The 22,730-nt window shown below is 37.0% G+C and overlaps 1 protein-coding gene across 9 annotated transcripts in view; it reads left to right on the top strand.

The window, feature by feature from the left end:
• FAM169A (family with sequence similarity 169 member A) overlaps nt 1–17,581 on the top strand; it is a 31,870-nt gene extending 14,289 nt beyond the window's left edge. For all 9 annotated transcript variants that reach the window (XM_090132627.1, XM_090132633.1, XM_031609316.2 and 6 more), the window contains 12 exons: nt 1,290–1,427; nt 2,727–2,826; nt 3,828–3,913; nt 5,850–6,021; nt 7,516–7,695; nt 9,645–9,767; nt 9,978–10,075; nt 13,481–13,535; nt 13,865–14,003; nt 14,479–14,641; nt 16,059–16,262; nt 16,961–17,581. In XM_090132627.1, the coding sequence (XP_089988753.1) occupies nt 1,290–1,427; nt 2,727–2,826; nt 3,828–3,913; nt 5,850–6,021; nt 7,516–7,695; nt 9,645–9,767; nt 9,978–10,075; nt 13,481–13,535; nt 13,865–14,003; nt 14,479–14,641; nt 16,059–16,262; nt 16,961–17,512 (2,010 nt within the window). In that variant the 3' untranslated portion in view covers nt 17,513–17,581. The remainder of the gene's footprint in view (nt 1–1,289; nt 1,428–2,726; nt 2,827–3,827; nt 3,914–5,849; nt 6,022–7,515; nt 7,696–9,644; nt 9,768–9,977; nt 10,076–13,480; nt 13,536–13,864; nt 14,004–14,478; nt 14,642–16,058; nt 16,263–16,960) is intronic.
• The last annotated feature ends 5,149 nt before the right edge of the window (nt 17,582–22,730 follow it).

Here is a 22,730-nt window from a genome sequence, read left to right as displayed (position 1 = left end):
ATAATTGTGTTTTTCAGGTGTTCACATTCATTTTAATTTGAAATTACTTTAACAAATCTTGGATTGAAGAGTATTCAAGGAGTTCTTGCTCCTGTGGTGTCAGTGCTTTAGTTCTTACCTTGTCACCTCCCAGAAATGTCCTGTTAGTCTGTTGGGGGGCTCTGATTTTTAACTAGCTTGTAGCATATCCTGTTCACAGTTGAAATACTTCTGGAAATAGCCAGCTGTTAGCCAGGCTGGGTGGCCAGTTATGTAGGGAAGTTCTGAATAACAAATCAACTTCTTCAGGTATTTAAATTCAAGCTCTCCAAAATAAATCTGCTGCTTCTTCCTTTTGTAATTTTTGAGCTGTTTACTTTGAAACTGTCTGGCCACTTGTTACCGTCTTGTTGTTCTGTGGCTTCAGCAACATAGGTTAGGAGGAGGACAACTGTGCAGCTCTGCCCATGGCTCTGGCCTGTTTCATGATGACAGCTGGGCTGTCCATCCATGCACTGCTTTTGCAGGAGGTGCAGAGCGGCATGTGGCTTGCAGCTGGAGTTATTTGCACTGAAGGGTATAGCAAAGAGTTGGGAAGGACTTTCTTAAGTGTTAATGTGAAAGGAGGTGCTAACAGAAGTGTTGGAGGGAGTTGCTGGCTGGCACAAGCCAGTCAGTAAGTGTTGAAGATATTAAGTTTCTCTGATGTTTAGATTCTGTTGTCTTGAATTTCAAGTCAGAAGTGATGGATGTAAAGGAGGCCTGGTGAGAAGAAGTGAGTTTTGAGGTTGAAAACAAGCAGAATGAAAGAATGGATTTGCCACATTTCTGCCTGCTCATCCCATACACACAGACTGAAACCTTCTTTTTCCGCTTATTGAACACTGTTTGGGCTCATGTACCTCTTCACAGACTGGATGTTAATAGGCACTAATTAACATGCCAGAATCACTTCTCTCCTCTGGCTTGAATGTGAAAGATGTGGTTATACTTTATGTCACTTGAAATGATACATTTAAGTACTGTGGAGAAGGGCAGGGCTGAGGAAGAAGAGGCAAAACTAATTTTTTTTTTTTTTTAAGACATCGGTGTCCTTGTCAGCCTAGGCTGTATGCTTGTGTGTGGAAACCTAAGCTGTGTTGCCAAGGTTGAGTCATACTTGGTGCTTGATTTGAACAGTCTCTCCAGAGAGCAGCCAAGGGGGTTATATATCTATCTTAGTTTTTAATTTTTAATAGCTATGAGTAATAGACTATACTTTGTTTCCCTCAAACTATCTCCAGTGATAGGTTTTCTTTTTTTTTTCCAAGATAATGGCATTTCCTGTGGATATGTTGAATGGCTACACTCATGAAGACTTGGAGAGCTCTGCAGAGGACTACTTGTCTGAACTTCGTTGTGGGGATCCAAATCAGCCTGAATTCTTATCCCTGTCAGACCACAGCAAGGTAAGAACAAACAAATAACTTAGTCCCAGTTCTCTTGGTACACTTGTGGATTTAAAATACTTAGAAATACTTGTCTATAACTGTTGAATTATATCTGTATTTAAGTATCTTTTTTTCTAAATTCCTATTTTTTTATTCTGTAATTGCAGTAAATCTGCATGTTACTATTTACTGCTTCTAAGCAATGCATCTATATGCATAATTAAGGGCTCATGATTTACTGAAACTAAATACTAAACTCAGTCTACATCTCTTCCAGTGATCTTCATGGTGGAATTCAAAGATTAACAAATTTCACTGATTTCAGAAATGATTGTTTTCTTTTTATGAAAAATATTCACTGCAGTTGTTAGGAATTCTGGCAGAGGCTGACTGTCATTTCATGTTTTAAACACTTAACCTTTGATTGATGTTGTTTCTATTTAGATGAACACTTCTAGTAGTACCAATAAAAACAGCATGTAGCTAGCTTTAATGAAAGATAAGATTGCTGACAGGGTTCTCTGTAAGATTAAAAGGTTAATGATGAAGGCTCCATTGCAGTTGCAGTCTCGGGTACTTTCCTGTATTTCTGCAGGTGCTGTATATGTCTGTGTTAATGTCATGGTTAGTGGCACAGCATATCATAATCCTTTTCAAATTGTTTTCTAGGAAAGAAAGTCTATTTAACACAGCTTTAACTCTGTCTAGTCTTTGTTTATTAACAAAATACTGAAAACATGTGAATTTAAATAGCAAAATAATAAAGAAGGTATCAGCTCCCCAAAGATTGAGTTATTTGACCATTCTTATGTTATTGCTGAGGGGAAAGTCAGGCAGGCAAACCTGAGATTCCTAAAGGATGTGCAGTTTTAGTGAAGAAGATGCTTTTGAATCAAGCCTTTCTACCTTGGTGCATCAGGGCTCATGTTAACGAACGACAATTCAGCTGTGCCGGATTGTTTTTGTGCCTACCTGCCTGCTTTGTTCTACTGTTGGCTTGGGCAGCTTACACAGCTGGAGCAGATACAGACACTTCACTGCAGTTGTGCATAGTAAACTGCAGTCAACAGAGAGCTGTAACAGTATAAATTACTATAGCTAAATCTGTAGAGCTTGAATTTGAGCTTTTTGCAATGCAATCTTTCTAGGAAGAAATTTCTGAAGTGATGGCCGGGATCTGATGCTTCTCTTTTACAGTTAACCATTAAGCACTTGGTTTTCAGCATTCGTCTTGCTTACCCTTCTAAACCATTCTCTGTATATTTTACTAATGTTGTATTAGTAAGTCTATTGAAGTATTGTACACTCTTGTTTCAGATTCCTATTAGCTTGTCAACTGTGGGCTTCGTTCCTCTTTATGGTGGAGAGCAGACACACAAAGTTCTTGCTTTGTTTGCACCAGAGGACTCTCTCACAGGTTTCATTTTAAGATTCTAATCCATGTTGCTGTTTCTTTTTCTGTGACGAATACATGTAACCAGCCCCTCGCTCATTCCACACTAGCATAGCTTATAACTTTGCCACTTCTGTATTAGTTGTTTACTGCCTACTTGTTTCTATAGTATTCTTTTTGTTGTGAATTCATGTACACAAGTGATTGAACTTTGTCTGCTAATTAGAGTAGGGCTGGACCTGTTGAACACACAGTATGCGTAGCATAATAACACAATACTCATCTGAATCAAAGTACAGTATGTGTCTGATTACTTGGAGGTACACATCACCTCTCCAAATAATTTGTTGAGCATTCAGAGATCCATTAATTTGCTGATGAGCTTAGAAGCTTTTAATTAGAAGTGATTGATCATATACAAACATATATATATATTTTTTTCCCTCGCTTTTCCTTGTTTTTTTCCCCTTTTCTCCCTTACAGTCCCCCAAATAACACTAGGTTATATGATATCCAAGTGTGCCACAAATGCTAGTAGAGCAAACTCTTCCTAAACACTATTCATTTGGCCATCAGCCTTCTTAACCTGACTCACTATAACGGTACCTATATCAATTCACAACCCAGAAATAAAGTATGCACACGTACTAGACTCCTCTTGGCAGGCCCAGATTGTGATGAAAAGTGGTACTAGAGTACAGTGGTGAAGGACAGCATTTATGTCTGAAAAGCAGTTTGTATATGTTATACTGTACAAAATCTACATCTAATTTTACTGTTTTTGCTTTTAAAGCAAGATTTTAACAATTGTGAGAGACAGTTGTGTAAGGAAGGGGGATGAGGGGGATATGTAGCACCAGGAATATTGTGCTAAGGTAGTGAAAGCTGCATTAATCTAGCGCCAAGTAGTAGATGTTTACTTTGATTGCTGTAGAGACGTTCCTAATTGTTTGACAGCTACAATAAATATCTTCTTTTGGAATGATAAAAATCACTAACTTTTTTTCCTTGTTGATTCTCTCAAGCTGTAGCCCTGTTTCTTGCTTACCAGTGGTGGTCGATTGATGACATTTTGAGAACATCTGTTTCTTCTAGAGAGGGGCTTCAGCAGGTAAAGTTTTATGGTGTTTACCTAGCGCTTGTTTCTTTCCTTCAACATAATGGAGTGTGATAGCAACTAACTACTGTCTGAGATAGTACACTCTTTTACTTTATTCAGAAATGAGTTAGCTATCTTACATAAGAAAATAAGGGAGAAAGGAGTAGGCACTAGTGGGAAGAGAATTTTCTAGGGAGAGTGTTTACAGAGCACGTCAGTGTATTAACAATGTGTGCAAGGTAATTCCATGTTAATGGTGCTAGGACATCATTAAGTGGAATGATTTATAAATTATAGAGTGTGTGGCTAGTAGATCAAGGGAGGTGAACTTTCTTTCTCTACTCTGTCCTATCAAGACCACATCTGGAGTACTATGTCTAGTTTTGGGCTCTCCATTTTAAAAAAAAAAAAAAAAGAAAAATCATATAGAAAGAGTCCAGTGGAGCACCACAAAGATGATTAGGGGTCTGAAGCATTTCCCATATGAGGATAGGCTGAGAAACCTGATTGTATTCAGACTGGAGAAGACTGAGGTGACTTCAAATATTTTTAGAAATATCTGAAGTACAGGACCCAGATGGGTGGTATCAGATTCTTTTCAGTGCTCTGCAGCAACAGGACAAGAGGCAATGGGCAAAATAAATTCTTTACTTTGATGGTGATAGAGCACTGGAACAGGCTGCCCATGGAGTCTGTGGAATCTCCTTCTCTGCAGGTATTCAACACCCACCTGGATGCTTTCCTGTGTGACCTATTGTAGAGAGTCTGCTTTAGCAGCAGGTTGGATTAGATAATCTCCAGAGATTCCTTTCAACACCTATGATTCTATGAAATGTTTTTTCCTTACTTTTCAGAATGCAGTATATTTGGTTATACTGGAACATCTTACCATGGTGCACTGTGTTATAGGAATACATAGCAGTCTTATTGGGAAACTGGTAAACTAAAAATTCTGAAAAGAACCTGTTTGATAGAGAAGCATTGGAGCTAGTTTTCTGCAGTAGGCAACACATGAGGTTTGGGAAAACAAGTTGTTTGTTATCTGCTTTTTTTTGTTGTTGTTCATTGAGCTTTGTCAAGACTACTGACATTTGTGTATCATAGTTCTGCTGGTTTTTTTTCCTGAAACTGGTAACTTCTATATTTTCAGGAACTTCATTTTTATTTGCTGGTGGAATTTGAGCAGTTTTAGAATCTTGTATTAGATTTGCTAGAGATAATTTGGCATGTTGCATTGTTTTCTGTGTTCTCCGTAAGTGTAGGATGGTATGCAACCAGAAAAGCTGAATCTCTACAGATGGGGTAGCTGAAACTTTAGGCATTGGAAAGGGAACACGGTTCCTTCATTCTTCCTTTACAGTGGTTAGGATAGTAGTACATTTAAATCACATTTGTGAGAGAAACCCTGCAGGACAGAGAAAATGGTATTGCATTTCTTGTTTTGTCCCACAGAAAATGCTGCAACTGTTTTTTCCACTGCATTGCATCCTGTTGCCTACCATTGTGTCAGCAGTGATTGAGTGTGCTAAATCCTGCTACCCAGTGTGTTTTGTCATGCCTCCTCTGTAAGATTTCAGTTACCTGCTAGCCTGGGAAGTCTGAAGCTGCCATACTGCTATTGTAGCAACAACAGTTTTCAGTGAAAATATTCCTCATCTCACGCACCCCCTGATACTTCTCAGCTTTTATCCATTGGATTGGGATTGACGCTGACATTGACAATGGATTGGAATTGACATGTTGTGAAAGATACTCAATCTGTGGTAGTGCTTTATACTTAACTTGTTATGGCATGAAAGTATATCCAGGCTCTCAAACCTAGGAGCTCTTACTGCTTGTCTTGACTCCATTTACAGATTTGTTAGCTAGCAACTTCGAAGAATAAAATATCTGCTGTGTACCACCTGAATTGATCACTCTTCTGAAATGTTATTCTGTATTTCTTTAGGTGAATTCTGTGGGGGAGAGGGTAGTTCTATATGTTCTGAATCGAATTATCTATCGCAAAAATGAAATGGAGAGAAACGAGACCCCATTCCTTTGTCACAGCAGTGATGACTATGCTAAGATCATGTGGAGAAAAGGAGAGGCTGTTGGGTTCTATTCTGTTAAACCTGCAGGTAAAACACTTATGAACTGTGGGATCTAGGGGAAAATGGGGAATGGAGATAAGGAGGTTATTTGGAAAAATAGCCTTGGGAGCTTTGCAGGTCTAGTGAGTTGGTATTTTCCTGAAGTCAAGAAAAGCCAGATTGCAGTTAAAATGTCTTGTTAGTAGTTCTTAGTTCTTAGATAATTCCTAGATTTTTTTTCATGTTCTATAAAATACATTGAAAGCCATAGAATATTTGAATAGTTGAAAGATATATTTGAGAGAGATATTTTCTTTGTAGAGCACTTACTTTTGGACTATACATCTAGGGTTGTTTGAAATGTGATACTGGGTTAAGAAAAAAAAAATGTGAAAATTCATTTATCTGAAAGTGGCATCCTATTCTACAATCACTTAAATGTTTTATAGCATTACAGCATAAAAGCTTTGCTCATAAACCTGAAATTCAGCTATGCTTGATGGTAAGAGATTTTCTTCCTTCTACATGTGTATTGCTTCAGAGCCTACAGTTCAACTAGCATTTATGTTACGGATTTCAATGTCGTTTTTCCTGTTTTTCTAAAACATTAGAATTTCCTTCTAGTTGTTTTAGACTTCACTATGTTTTTGAATTTTTTGGAAATAACATTTGGTGATTGAATAGATTAATTCTTCTATCTGACATTCGTACTGTATTTCTAGCAGTTTGCAAATACTACATTAAGCTGTCTGAGTTGACATATTGACACTACTGGTCTAGCATTAAACACAGGAAAACAACCAGCTAATTTACTCTGAATGTCTTTCTGATTTTTTTTTTTTTTGTTTGTTTTGTTTTATTAGAGAAATGAAGCATTGCATAATTGGTGTATGTCTTGGGATTTTTTTAACGTCAAAATTGCTGTTGTGTGATGGTCACAAAATGATATTTGCATTGGTATACTTTTTATTTTCACCTTAGCAAGTTGAAAGTTAAAATAGTACTTTGAGACTAGAATGGGAATAGTTGTGCATGTGTGACATTGTTTTACTATACTTAAGATTCTCTGCCACTTAATTTGAGCCAAGTCAGCAAAGAAAGCTAATTTTTCTAGGTGTTACCAGTATTTCGCCTACATTTGATTCTAGGTTGTACTTTCCAAGTGAGGTGCCCACGTGGAGATCTTTAGATACAGATGATTAGGAAAGAGTATTGGAGCTTGACAAATTTGCCAGAGGGCATCTAACTAATGTAACTATCTGTCCTCATTTTTAAAATGAAGCATGTTTGTTAGTCTCAAGACAAAGTATATCTTATATGCAACTATATGCTTCTCTGCTTCTCTCTCTTTCCTTATTAGGAGAAAGGGTTGTGGATTTTTGTTTTTGTTTTCTGCCTCTTTGTTTTTTTTTTTTTCTTGCTTTTGATGTGGTTCACATTGGCTGGCCAAATAAGCTCTTTAAGTCCTTATCTAGATACTCTAAAAATACTCTAAAAATCCACTGAAATAATAATGGATATTTCTTGTTTCTGTTAATTCAGGAGCTTCTTTAAGCCCATACCATACTCAGTGTTACCAGCTACCAGTGCTGGACACAATGTTTGTAAGAAAGAAGTGTCGTGGGAAAGATCTGGGATTAATGATGTTAGAAGACTTTGTGCAATCTTTTACTGAAGCCACTCTTGGTCTACGGTATCCACTAACATCTTTCATGTACAAAGGCAAGTTCTTTGATTTATTATTCTGATCTTTGTGCTTTCTTCACGTGTCACATGATTGCTGTCATTCAAGCTGTGTATTTATGGCCACATCCTCAGTTTGTGTGAAATGTTCTGCTCTTCATTGAAGGCTGAAAATTCTGATCTGTATAATATTGCAGAGTATTTCCTGATTAGAGTTTAATCCTCTGTGTGAGGTTAAATTATTGGATTTCTGTTGGCTTTATGCCACAGCTATGCAGACTACAGCTCTATTCCTTCCACAGTGAGCTGAGTTGTTCTGGGTATGATCTGCCTATGTTTCTTTTTTGTACAACCTTTTGCTTACTTGCTTGAAAGTCTCACAGGTCATTTAATTCATTCTTTCTCGGATCATCTCATCAGGTGAGCATAGTAGGCTGTTTAACTTAAACAAAGGAAAAAAAAATGTGCAAGGAAACCACTTCTGGCTTTTTCATTGGTAGCCTGGGACAGTGATGTTGCTAAGATCCACAAACATTCAGGAAACAGTGTTGCTTGGGACTATTCAGGGAAGAAGTGTTTCTGTTGTCCAGTTTCTCAGGGCTTGTCTTATTTTCTGTGTATCTGCCAGTCTTATTTCACTTACTTCTGTTAACATTTTCATCTAGCTTTCCTATTAGCCTCTGGAAATTTTCTGCTCTTCTAATTACTGCTGTATGCTGTTGGATCTGGCTGGAGAATTTTTTTTCTCCTGCTAGTTTTGGCCAACAAATTTTACTGAATATAATTTAACAGCTAATCTATTTCCCTGTTGGAGCAGTCATGGAGTGACTGTGTTGGTAAGACAAGAACAGCTAATACCACTTTTCTTGCCTTTTGTAAGGCGTTTCACGTGGTCACCTGCAAGGTCCTTGTCTCTAAATTGGAGAGGGAGAGATTTGGTTGGATTATTCATTGGTTCAGGAATTGGCTTTATGGCTGTATTCAAGCAGTTGCATTCCACAATTCAGTTTCCAGGTGGAGACCAAGATGCCTCTCTGGGGTTAGTGCTGGGACCAGTACTGTTTAATATCCTTAATGACATAAACAGTGGGACTGAGTGCACTCTCAGCAAGATTTTGGGTGATACCAAGCTGAGTGGTGCATTTGATAGGCTAGAGGAAATAGATGCTGTGCAGAGAGACCTTGACACTCTTGAGAGTGGTATGTGTAGGCTTCATTGAAATTCAGCATGGCTCCATCTGGGTCTGGACAATCCCCAAGATGAAAAAAGTCTAGGTGATGAATAGATTGAGAGTAGTTCTGTGAAGAAGGATTTGAGAGTGCTGGTGGGTGTGTATTAGCACAATGTGAGCTTGGTGGGTGCACTTGTAGTTCAGAAAGCCAACTGTAGGCAGAGACATGCATTAAAAGAAGCATGGCTAGCATCAGAAGGACATTATACTTACTATAATGTATTCAAATAGGGGCCTGCTGAGGGAGGCTTGTTCAGTCTGGAGACGGGGAGGGCACAGAAGAGACCTTACTGCAGCATTTCAAAACTAAATGGGGGGCTTATAAAACGGATGGTTAGAGACTTTTTACAAGGACCGGTACAGACAGACTTTAAACTGAAAGGGAGTGGATGCAAGTTAGTTATAAGGAAGAAATTCTTTTCTCTGGGCAGCCTGTACCAGTGCCTCACCACCCTCTGAGTAACTTGTGATCAGCAGGGACAGTGAGAAATTAAATTAATAAAACTCTGAAGAGGGTGCTTTGAGAAGAAGAGGAAAAAAAGGCCCTTCAAATTTTATTTTCAGCTGATAACAGTAACAGAAAGCAAGGAAATAATGTTTGTTTAGTCTGGGCTATTTTGTCAAGCATTTCTTTCTGTGGTGATTTGTATTTGATGAAAGACTGCAAATTAACTTATTTCAGATAAACCTCAAAAATGGAGGTAAAAATGAGTATATACTGTTTCTAATAGTGCTTTGTTTTTTTTCTCTTCTCAGCTTGTAAGCACTACTTTGAGAAGTACCCTGGGGATAATGACCTTTTGTGCGAAGTGGAAGGAGCTGGATTTTGGTTCCAGAGAAAATCCATTGCGACTGTATTGCAAAGGGAAGAACTCAAAAGTATGGATGATTTTTTTTTTTTGTTGTTCCCTTACGGTTTATGAAAGCTATATTGGTTTGACAATGACTTCTGTGAATGTTGCCTATGGAGACTAGTAGAAACACATCTTTGCTGTTGTTCTGGTATCATATTAGGAGTGGTTCATTGATATATGAAGATACTATAACTGTCTTTTTTTCCTCATTGTCACTAAATGTTTTTATTAACAGAGGGCTCTCAGAAAGCAAGTGTGAGTTTCCAGTCGATGGATCATTTTTGGCAATCTGCAGCAAATGAACTGAAGACTGAGCCAGAAACACAGCTAAGTGTAGGTACACATACAGTTTCCTCTTTACTAATAAAGCTTGAACTGTAAGAGTCTTCCATAGTCATGTCATATACTAACTCTAATTACCAGTTCTTCGTGGTCAGTAAATGTTTTTAACCTCTACAGAAGAACAAATTTCTGAACTTAATGAAGGATTTTAGCAGATTAATGCATGTAATCCAACTGAATGCTATGCATGTGTGATATTTGTTTCAAGTCCTTGAAGAGCAGTCTAGTTGTGCAGGCAACTTACACTTCCCATGCCTGTCTTCCAGCCGTCTGTTCTTCATGGCTCTCTGGACCCACTCTAACAGTTTCGTGCTGTTGTTGTGCATTTCAGAATTTAATTGGCTCACATCTCCATTATAAAAGACAAGTGCTTTAGTTACTTTTTGCATGGAAGTTGTCTTCCACTGATGTGACAAACTAACTTGGGATTAAAAATGCCCCCTTGGGCCTTCACTTCTTTCTGCTAAGTGTAGGGAGGTCTGTGTTACAACTATTTGCATAATAGTTGGCGTTGTCACTTTCTAGTGGTATAGAAGAGGAGAATGTTTCAACTGGCTCTGAGATTAAACTGTCTAGAAAGGCTACTGAACAATGGAATCACAGAAGGAAAAATGTGAGGAAAAGGAAGGTGTGAGAATGAGGAAAGATGTGAATGTGAACTTCCATAAACACAATTCAATACAGTTGAAAATGTTCATTTGGCATTCTGGGCTGCAAATTATCTGTATAGGAGGACTGCATCTTCCTGCAAAGTAGTGACATTCTTAATCTCTGTATGGTCAGAAGCAATAACTCATAGTTGTCTTTGACATGTATGCTAGTTTTCAGGTTATAACAGTCTTCAGCATCATCACTGATCACTAATGATCGCTTCACGAAGAAGATCCAAACCCTCATATTTTGGTTGTATATCTATATGGGATATTGGTAGTTCTTAAGACATTCATGGCTCTTTTTAAAGAACAGTAAAGTAACAGATTCCAAAGTGCTCCCAACTCCTCCCAGCTTGATAGAATTAGTGGCACCCCTCTCATTGCCACTTCTCAGTTGCACTTCGTACAGCTCTACATGGAAAGTACAAGCTGTCTGCACAACTGGACTGTTCTGCAAGAACTGGAAACAAAGCTCTGGAATGCTTTGAAAACTGTTGGATCACTGAACAAAACAAAACCAGAACAACAACAACAAAAAAAACAGAAACTCACCTTTCCTTAAACCTGAAGAAAAACATTCTGTGAAGTTATGTTTTCACATTATTTCATAGTGTTTCTTATTTTATGTTTTAATGCTAGAGTGATTTATCATTAGTCTATAAATTCTTATGTATTTAAAGCTTGCTTGAAACTGTTTCAAACTGCAGAATCTGCATGGCGCCACTTACTGCTGGTTGCTTTTTTTCAGTTGTGCTGAAAGTTAGGTTAAAAAGGAAGTAGGAAACTGGATACAGGCTATTGCCAATGCTATGTTACCTACAGCAGCTAAGAGCAGTAGCTATATTCTTTCTTTGACATTTGTACTTCGTGCACACCTCAGATTGTCTTGTGCTCAAACACAAAATCCTCTTCTAACTTGCAGAAAAGAAATTGAGATATTGGAGTGGTATGGACGAGTGAAGGAAAAGAACACAAAGAGAGGGGGTTTAACATAAACAGTGTGTGCTGGCTGTGCTTGTAACCTGTGTTACTGCTGCATCAGTAGGGTTTTTTTTTTTGCTGGTCTGATTTCTTGAAGATAACCTTTGGGATACTGTCTCTTGACTAACATGGTTAAAATAAGACTACAAAATAGAATTCAAGTATAATGATAAGTGTCCTATTAAATTTTGTCAGCTATTCTAGTATGGACCCTTCTCTTTATACAGAAAAGAAAGGCTCCTAGCATTCTATAGATTCCTGTTTTAAACTGAATAACCAAGAAAAAACTTGTTATTTCAGGTTAATTTCAGTTCTTATGTTGGGACCAGAATAAAAATGCAGAAAAAGTGCATTTTTCATGCTTTTAGTAGAGACAATTTTAGAAAAATCAGTTAGGAAATAAGAAACATCCATAACTGCTTCTTCCCAAGCAGCATAACTTAATTCCAGTTAGACCATCACAGTTCTTGTCTAGTCACTTTGGAAACAATTTTCCATTCTTAATTGAAATCACTAGTAGTGGACACTATGCTACATTTGGATGACTTTCTGGTGAGGCCATCTGGGATACTTGACCCTTCTTCTATCAAAGTGTGCACTTAAGCTTGCTATTTCAGTAGTGAAGTACTTTTATTTACTTTCTCCATGAGAGATGACCTGCCTTTGGTCTGCAGCTGTGCCAGCTGTCTCTCTCTTCCAGTTAATATCCTTGGGCTTTGCAAGGCCCACTCCATACTCACTGCTGGTCTCACCACACAGTTGCTTCCACTCTCTTCTAGCTGCACTGGGACCTTCCTAGATGGGGCTTTACAAGACTTTGGTCTTCAAAGCTGACTCTGCATGAGACTCTTGTTTTCTCAGCTTTTTCCTAACCTGCTCTATCTGTTCCAGACCAGACATAAACAGACACCTGTTATTTCCTTTGCCATATAACAGAAACAAGGGAATTATAGTTGAAACACTTAAGAATGGACAAATAATAAGCCAGTAATGGAAGATGGCAGTTTCATTATCTGAACATTTCTACCATTTTTTACGCTAAGTAAATAATATATCAAATTTCTTCTTAATCAAGATCTGTTAGTTAGTAGAGGAATTGAATGTATTTGCAAAGTCTCTTTAGGACAGTATTTGCAACTGGGAATACTTTGCCAGCTGTCTGATGTCTTTTTGCCAGACTCTCTCAGAGCTGGATTAATGTTGACTATATATGAATTTAAAAACAAAAGATACTTTAACTATTGCGTTAAAATTATTAGGACCTTCAGGAAGTAATACAATTCTTTTAACCAGTACGTCTTGTTTACTTAAATCACTCTTTTTGTACAAACTTGTTTCTAAAACAGATTCAGAATAGGAAAGAATTACTTTCAATTCAGACTATGCTTTAATGTGAAGAGCTCTTACAGTTTACTATGGCAAGAAAATAAATATGCATGTACAAAAATTCTTGTCAGCAGCAATCCACTTCTCTGTTAGTCAAAATAGACTTGCTATAACAATGCAAATTGCTTGAAAATTTTGTCTTCAATCTACTTTAAAGCATACTTTTTGCTTTCAAGTGTTAAAGTACTCTAGAGCAAAGGCTTTTAGTGCTGTGTATATGTAGGTGTATACATACTAAACTAGAAGTGGTTATAGTCACTCTTCCCCACTATCACTTCCATAAAATTATTTACAAAGATGCAACCACAGATAGGGAATTGAAGGTATTTCAGAGAGTTCTGAATTTTTGAGTAACATTGGTTTGCTTTTTTATCAGGCTGACTCTCAGAAAGACCAAGAATCATTGGATGACCATGAAAGCACATCTGAAGGTAAGCATAATGTTGATTATCAGTATTGTAATTATAATGGATTAGTAGGTCAGCAAGCTCTTTTATTTTCTTCTAGCTTAGTGCATTCATCTAAGAAGCATGTGGAAACATGCCTTCCTCTATGATGCTGTGACCCAACTCAAGCACATTTCGAAGTCTTTGTATAAAATTATTTGTTACGGGTCTTACTAAAATGTTATCCATGTATATTCAGAAAATAAGTACCACAGTGAAATGCTACTTTATCTGCACTCAGTAGCTTTAATGAATTATCAAGGTACATATCTTAAACTTCATTTGTTTGCCTATGCTTGTTTGTTTTTCTGAAGACCCAAGCATAGCACATATTTCCATTCGGACGCGAAGCAGTCATTTAAAACGTCCCAAGACAGGAAAAAATAGCCAGGAATCTGGACCTGAAATATCCCAAGGAGATGAGGAAAATGCTCCTCATGCATCAGCAGGCAGGTAAAGGAGATGGTATTTTATTATTTTTTATTCTTATTTTTTATTGTTTTGCTTGGGCAGTCACCAACTATAGTAGTTTCTCCCATTGTGGTAACTAGAATTTCTTCTGCTTTGTTTCTACTTTGCCTGCTTGGTTTTAAATAAAGCCTGTTGTGAGGAAAGAAATTGAAACATCATGTGAAGAATTATAGCACCAAAACATCAATTTCTGACACAGATATTGGAAATAACAGAAATAAAATAGTGAGGCATTAAGTTGTAAATACAAGTGGACTTTGTTCTCTCATAGATTGGTCATCATCAGTGTAAAAATAGCTGTACTCATACAGCACGGATTATTGCTGTAATATAACTGGATTTGTATCTGCAAAGCTGTGCAGTCTGGGAGACATCTCTGTCTCTGACCTCTTGTTATGCTGGCATATTGCTGTAAAATAAAATCTGACTGGGTTGTATATATAAATATCTGCTACAGGCCAGAACTTTCCACTCACACATCTAAATGCTTGGAAGTTATTGAGGAAGAACCTGAGGTTGATGTTGAAAGTGGTGAGGAAATGATCACTTCAGAAGAGGAGCAGAGTGTACTAGAAACTGAGCTACATACATCACCATCTGAGAAGCTGAGCGAGAAGGAGGTAAGATGGTTTCTAATAATCACAGTATTCAGAGCATGGCTACAGTTTCCATTAAATATGTTCCTTGCTGCCTTGATCTGTGTGATTGTTCAATTTTTGCACTGATGCTTTGTTGAGTAGCATATCTGAGAAGCTAAAGGTTGTACAGAATTACTGACAATGGAAAATTCTTTTAAACTTATATGCATCAGGCATGGCATTGCTAGCTGTTTGAGGGAAAGTGTTGTCTCTGTGCTCTGTGCTGATGTGGCCTCACCTCAAGCACAGTGTGCAGTTTTGAGCAGAATATAAAACTATTAGAGAATCTAAGTCAGAGCTGTGAAGATGGTGAAAGGTTGAGAAGACAAGATGTATGAGGAGCAACTGATATCCCTTAGTTTGTTCAGCCTAGAGAAGAGCAGTCTGAATGGAGGCCTCATGGCAGCTTCAGCCCCTCATGAAGGGAGCTGAGGGGCAGTGCTGTGTTCTGCTCTCTGGTGACAGTGGCCAGGCCTGAGAGAACTGATGGAGATGCCTCATGGGAGGGTCAGTTTGGGGATTAGGAAAAAGTTCTTCACCAAAGTGTGGCTGGGTACTGGAACAGGCTCCCTGGGATGGTGGTCATAACACCAAGCCTGTTGGAATTCAGGAGATGTTTGAACAGTGATTTTTGAAGGTAGGATTTGGCTTTTGGATGTTCCTATGTGGAGTCAGGTGCTGGAGTTGATGATCCTCGTCCCTTCCAAATCACAGTATTTCATGATTTTTTTTTTTTTTGAAGTAGAGTTCATAGGCTCTTCAGCAAAATAAATTTTTTAGCTTGTTTATTGACATAGCATTCTTGATTCAGTTGAACTTAAATATTGCAGAGAACTGGAGTAAGGTCAAGGTAAAACTGATCCAGTACCTCTGAAAAAAGGGAAAAAGTTTAACTGAAGAAATCAATAGGTGATGTGCTTCACTGACAACTGTTGCCTCTTTCTTCTCACTGTAAGGCTTGCTTGGCTTTATAGATGTTGGATTTAAACAAAGTCTTGTTACTGTATACAAGCTTAAATTTAGATCTTGGAGTATCCTTAGTGCCTGATGATACCTCCAAAATTTTATTTTCTTACTGATTTCTGAGAAAGTGGAAAATAAACTGTGCTGGGTTCATCTTACATTTCAAGGAATGATTGTAGCATGTATGCTACTTGGTTTGGCTGTTAACCACATAAACCATAGTCAGAAACTTAGGACAGGTAACAAATTCTAACAAATCCAGCTAATACACTGGATTAGTAATTGCATAGCTGGTATGTACTGGACTTGCTATATATTTCAAGCTGCCTGAAGGTAGCTGCTTTTCTTATCTAAAACACAAATTTAGAACAAGTACACTGCTAGTGTTAGGGATAAAGCTTGGCATAATCTTGACTTAAAAAATGTAATTTTTTAGGGAACTCCATCTGAATCTCTTAATGGGGAGGTAGCAGAAGAAACTACTAAGACCTTAGTTACGGCTGAAGAGGAAGCTGCAAATGAAGTCCTAGGTGTTGAATCAAAGTTGCAGACTGAGAGTCAAGAAGAACCCTTAACACTGCTTGTTCCATTAATCCTCGAGTCTCCAACAAAACCTTCAGAAGACGCTGCATCAGAGAAGGTGAGAGAATTGAAACAAAATGTTGTTTTTCCTTCAGAATGTACATACTTTACTGTTTCCTCTTTCTATTATGTAACAGTTAGGAGGAGGCCCCCACCACTGTATGAAATTCTTGGGAGATGAAGTTATTAGGCCAGATGATGCAAATCCATTGGCAAAATATACTACCATTTCTGCTTTGATATGCAGAAGTGGGGCATATATTTGTGATACCAGCAAGATAAAAGAAAGCGAAAAAAAAACTTTCTTCAGTATCCCTTGGCAATACTGAAACAGCTCTTTCTCTCTGAATTGTTTGTTGGATATGTCTGAAAGCAATATCTGTGTTTTATCTAGTACATCTTCACTGGTTGAGTGTACAAGCAATTAATTACTAGTAAAATACTCTTCAATAACACAGATTTTACCATCAGTGGTTTTGAAACATTGGTATTTTTCCCTGGGTATAATTTCAGAATATGTCTACTTTTTTTTTTAATAGTTTGAATATGAAAAGATAGTGGGGAACTCTGAATATCAAATTCAGTTCACAAAATAGTTTTGTGCAATGAGGAGGAAAGGGTTGGTTAGTTGACTGTATATGCATTAATGGGAATGTTGAATGCCAAAATATCCTCTGTAGTTGCTAACTAAGGTTAAAAGTTGTTCATCCTCTTCTATCTTAAATTAATTATCCCTTTGTTTTGGCACACCCTCAGGTTTTAAATGCAAATGATTCAGAAGGACTGACTGAAGAAAGTGCATTGATGGAGAAGAAGGGCACTGAGGAAGAAAAGCAAGAATCTGAAGAAAAAAAATCATCCACTGAAAATGTAATTGCTTTAACATCAAAGGAAGAAGTCTCAAACAATGGGCTACCAAACTCTATCAAAAGTGAAGCAACTGAAGAAGCTGTTTCTGAAAATGTGGCACACAAACCAGCTTCCTCATTGGAAGATCAAAATGAGGAAGCAGAGCAGAACTCACAAGAAGCTTCTGTTGCTTTGGGTCAGAGCTCTTTGTTAGTGGTTGAACTGGAGGGTGTTTCTTTTCAGCAGCCTTCTGGACAGGAAGGACAGAAGAACCAAACAGAAGAGCACTTGGAGGAGTCTGCTGAGCAGACAGAGCAGTACACACAGACAGCAGAGCGGGCAGCTGACAGCAGCTCTGAGGAAGCAGAAATTGAGGTGCCCATTGTGGATCGGAGAAACTTGCGAAGGAAGGCCAAAGGTTACAAAGGTCCTCCCAAGAAAAAAGGAAAGCCAGCTTAAAATAAATTGTTAGTTCATCTATTTGTACAAAAAACTTATTTTGTGTAAAACGCTAGGGTGCAACTAAAACATATAGGACTCAGACACTCAAAATAAATACTGGGTTGGACTTCCTTTTGAGATTCATAACCTTTGCTCAAGATTTCTTAAATTTTTAACCAGTAGACATTGATCTTCTTCAGAATATGAAAGTAAACAGCCAGTCTCCTTCTTTTATAAAGTATACATGCTAAATAAAGTTTTGCTAGTGAAGGAACAGTTTGCATATTTCAGGTGTCAAGAAGGAAAAATGACATGTAAAATTCTATGAAAATTTTAGTAACTTTAATAAAGCCAGAATTTCATGAGGCCATTCATCACAAATTATTTTGAAAGAATTTAAAACATTTGAGTGTTCTGCATCTCTCCACAGTACAGAACAAGAAACATCCCTCCTCTCTTCTTGTTAATTCCCCACAGGCTTTTTCGGATAAGATTAAAAGAATGTTAGATTGTGATTTTAGGTCTCAAAATATACAAGAAGTTATAACTCTGCAGATCAAAACAACGTAACGTAGCATCTATCTTTTATTAGAGTCAAACTGGAGAGAATGGCTCTGATTCCGATTCCCAAACTAGCAAATTTGATTTGCTAATCACTTGAAACAGCTGAGTTACCAGTAACAAAATCAGCACAGCATCTACCATAGCACACCTAAAATGAAGTTCTTTATGTGGGAAGGTTTAGAGTTGTGTACACAGTAAACTGTATCTGTAGCTTCCAAAGTGAATATCTTGTTAAGCGTGAGCTTCTCCAGAATGTATGGAGTGAGGACTCCAGTACACTTACAGAATTGTTTGAACAGCCTTTCTAACTACTTGCATGTGCAGAATGGATACTTGCTTAATTGTTATGTTATGGGACAAGACAGTTTTTGATCTAGTATTGGTCTAATTGGAAGTGGTGCTTTGTGTTTTCCAGATAATTAGCTGATGCTGTTAAAATGTTGTAACTTCCAGGTGTGTGACTCCTGTGAACTCTGAAATTTCAGGTGATTGTGACATTTATTAGTGTCAAAATATTAGTGGATGTTTCAATGAATGCTTTTTTTTTTTCCAGACTTCTACGCCTTTAGGTGTTATCAGGAGATTGTTGCAAATATTTGTGATTCACACTTCCTTTTTGTAAATTGAGTGTAATTTCTGGACTGATTCCCTGTTCATAGATCTTACTAAAAACAGGAAGTAAACCTTGCTATATACAAGCAGAAATACAAACAGGCTATTATGCATATTTACTTCCAGAAATTTTTCTAGCAAAGTATATATTTAATACAACTTGTCAGGTTTACATTGAGTTACTCCTTAATTTGCAATACATTTATTCAGTAAGTGAAGTTCCTCTTGTAAAGAGCTGAAAAGTCAGGAATAAGAAAGAACAGTGGTTTTAGTAACAGGAAATCACACAGCTATTCACCCTTCTATTTAATCTTAGATTAAAAAAACTAGTCTCCTACTGTGTCTTGGAAGTGCTGGGCTTCTGAAAATTGCTGTTAAGGTTCACTTGAATAGTTGCAGTGCTGTGTTAGTTTTTATCTCTCCATGAAGCAAGTAAGAAATCTATTTTATGCCTATAGTTTAAGCGTACTTTATAAAATATTTTAGCTAAGATGTATTCTTACTATTTATTTCACCTGTTGAAGAACAATCCTATTTTTACTCTGTTTAAAAAAAAAAAAAGCTTATGTGGGATGTGTTGCTTTCGTTTTTATTAGACACATGTATTACATAAATTTTTGATTCAAACCTTAGACTTCAGAGTGGATGAGATAACTGAGTTTGGATGTTGAGCATAGTTGTAACTCCCTGTCAATGTGCATTTACTACTTATGAACCCCGCAACTGACAAATGTTCAAGATCTTTTATGGTTGTTTGTAAACACATTCAAGTGAACCTTAAGAATTTCTTAAAGTAATTAAACATTTTCTATAAGGCACATGGAACAAAACTTGTTACCGATAGTATGATTTGTCTTATGATGCTAAGTTACTGTAAGAAAAAAAAAACACACACAAAGCACACATCTGTTACATTGCTAAGGATGAAGCCTGATAGTTTTAAAAAATGCTGATTGTATGCAGTTTTTAGTCATTCATTTTGCATTTGTTAGAGCAAACTTTACTATGCACTAACCTGTTAAATACTTCAGTTGATACAAATGTGTTCACATTCAAGAATTCTGTTGTTTACAAACAAGTGAGAGCCACTTGTTTCCTCTAGGTGGATTTTTTTTTTTTTTAATGCATACATTTGTCACTTGGTTTTTCCCTGTAAGGTTGGAAAACCCTCTGTGGAAAGGTTATTTAACTTCTGATATTTCTTTTCATGGCTAAGTTGGAACTAGTTTCAATTAGTATCTTATTCTTAGGACATCTATATATTGAATGCAGGAAAAACTACAACAGAATTATTAAATGAGGTCAGTCTTGGTTTCTGCTAAAAAAAAAAAAAAAAGTCAGGTATCTGATCAAATTCCAGAAAGTTTTGAAATACTGAGCTAAAATTCACATCTTTACGTGTACTCTTGGGTAGCTAGCTGTATTTTTTTGGGGTACTTGAGATAGTAGCCAATGGCCAGATTGCTATCTACCTACTGTGGGCAGTCGTGGTGCAATTAGCAGTTCTAATAAGCAGTATGGTCTTGAAACCTAGAAATAGTTCTTAACTGTGATCACAGCAGTACTTCGAGCTAGAATGGAGTTTGTTTCTCTAATAACTTCTTGGGCATCAGTTGTCTTGCAGTAAATATATAGTAGCCAAATCAAACTACTGATTTAAATATAATAGTTTGTATTGTTGTGATGATTGTCCAGTTGGAACAGTAGTTTAATCATCTATACCTTCCATTGCATTGAAGCAAGGAAACTTATCTGACAACTGTATTGACTGAAATGTTTTACCTTGGGAAAAATTGTTTTATGCCTGGACAGTTTTTCTTTGGTCGGTTCACTGTCTGGCTTACTACCACTGAATTGCTAAACAATTTAAGATCTTACCACACCAGCAAACCGGTGATTGAAACATCAAGTTCATTTGTTTGTACCAGATACTGTTATGGTATGTTGTTACGGTTACGTGTGTATGGTGAAAGCGAGCAGTATTATTTTTGAGCTTTATTTAGCCTGGGAATGGAGTTTAAAGAATCTTTACTTGTGATTTCAACATTGCACTTAAATAGTAAATAGTTCTGTGTTTGAATGCATTGCTTGTAAAAATGTTTCTCTTGTATGCTGCTTAATTTTCAATAGAACTTGCTTTGTTTCTCACAGTTTCTTTTGGTTTCATTTCATGCAGAATTCTTGTTTGCCATTCTCATGTTCCATAGCCCTTTACATAAAAATATGTATTTATTCCAGTTTCGTTTAAATTTGTTTTAAATAAGTCATACTTTGTTTGTTGGTGTACTTCTTTTCCATTTCATTTGTGGGTGTCAGTAATCAAATCGATCATTTAGAACTTATCAACACTACTAGGATGAAAACAGCAATAAATAGGCCTAAGTTTCATCCTCTCCTCGAGTGACCATTAAAAGATACTACCAAGGGGATATACTTCTATATTTATTTTCATGAATGTGGTGTTAGATGTTTTTTAAACTAGTATTTATAAATTCTATGAAAGATGTGATGCTGATCTAGAGTACTGTACTTAGAGCTAGTAAGTGTGTTCTGAATTTTCCTTTCTTTGTATTGTCTTGACTGCTTTTGAAATGTTTTGAAAAGGTAATTAAACTTATTTTGTGATTTATTTTTAAATATTTGATTCCTTTCTGCTATGCAGGAGGCATCTTTTAAAGTGGTTTAATTCACTAGAACAAAACAGTGTAGTTACATTTGGTGTTATTTTGCAATCTATTACCTTGCAATCTGTCTGCTACCGAAGAGCTTTAAATGCTGTAAGTATATTCACTGAAAAAGAATTCCTGTACTTAAAAAAAAAAAAAAAAAATGCTGTATTAACTTATGCATCTTACGAAGCAGCCTATTCTACAGCTTTTTAAGAAGTATGTTTACTGTATGCATTTTGCAGTTCCCATCATCCTGCATTGCTATGAACTTATCAACTCTCTGTATAGTGTTTAAAATGTAATTTTATTTGCAATAATTGTATTACTCAGCCAACAAGTCATGTATTTACAACGCAAAATGTAGTAGTGCTCTTGAGGTAGCTGAGTTTGTTATTAAAATGCATTAAAAGGTAATGTAACATTTTGAAAAAATGCCCTCTCCTCAAGCAAATTACTAGCTTGTGACCTGCTTTTAGTTTTGAATCACTTACCATTGCAGAAATAAACAAGAACCATAATCAGTTACAGTATAGAGTCCAGTCTAGGGCAAACTGGTAAACTAACAAAGTAGCCTGTAAGAGGGGGAAACAGTTAAAGTACTGCTTCTCTTGGATGGTGTAAGAAAAATCACGGAATGTGCAGAAGCAGGATGCTCCTGGCTAGAGTTCCTGATCTGGAAATGCTGTTATGGTCATGAAGATGATTGGAGCATCGCTTGTACATGAGGCTGGGGGAGTAGACATCTTTCCCTTCTGTACAAATACCTGCTCTGAGGGTATAAAGATGAAACCAGATTCTTAGTGGAGCTCAGTAACAGAATCTCAGAATCAAAATCACAGAATGAGAAGCATTCTCATTCATTACAAACTGGAGTGAAGAAAATTCTATTAAGCTTCCTAACTTATAAACACTCAGGGTGGTCAAACACTGGATCACATTGCCCATCATAAATCACCATCCCTAGAGATAGTTAAAACCCGTCTGAACACTGTCCTCAGACCACTGTAGTTGACTCTGGTTTAAGTAGGAAGCTTTGACAATTTCAGCAGGTCCTTTCAAATTTTATCTGCTGTCATCTGATACTCAGACTGCCTATTCCTGTAGCTTGTTGCAGGCATGACAGGTGCAGGTAGCTGCCTCTTTCGTGTTTAAAAACAACCCCCCAGACTACTCACTACTTGGCTTCTGAAGAAGCCTGAGCTTTGTTTGAAAGTTCCCTCTTACAATGTTGGGGAATAAGAGGGTTCTCAAACTGGAAAAAGTTAAGGATTTTACTTCAAATTTGTGCTTAAAAGCTCCTCTGCTTGACCTGAAGTACTGTGTAAAAATAGGAATAAATGGTGTGCATATCAGTGTGTGTTTGTAGTGATAGATGATGCCTAGTTTATTTA

Source organism: Phasianus colchicus, chromosome Z, assembly GCF_987193195.1.
Source record: "Phasianus colchicus chromosome Z, bPhaCol1.hap1.1, whole genome shotgun sequence".
NCBI classification, from domain to species: Eukaryota; Metazoa; Chordata; class Aves; order Galliformes; family Phasianidae; genus Phasianus; species Phasianus colchicus.
The sequence above is the reverse complement of the archived record's forward strand: the minus strand, read 5'-3'. Positions and strand labels throughout refer to the sequence as shown.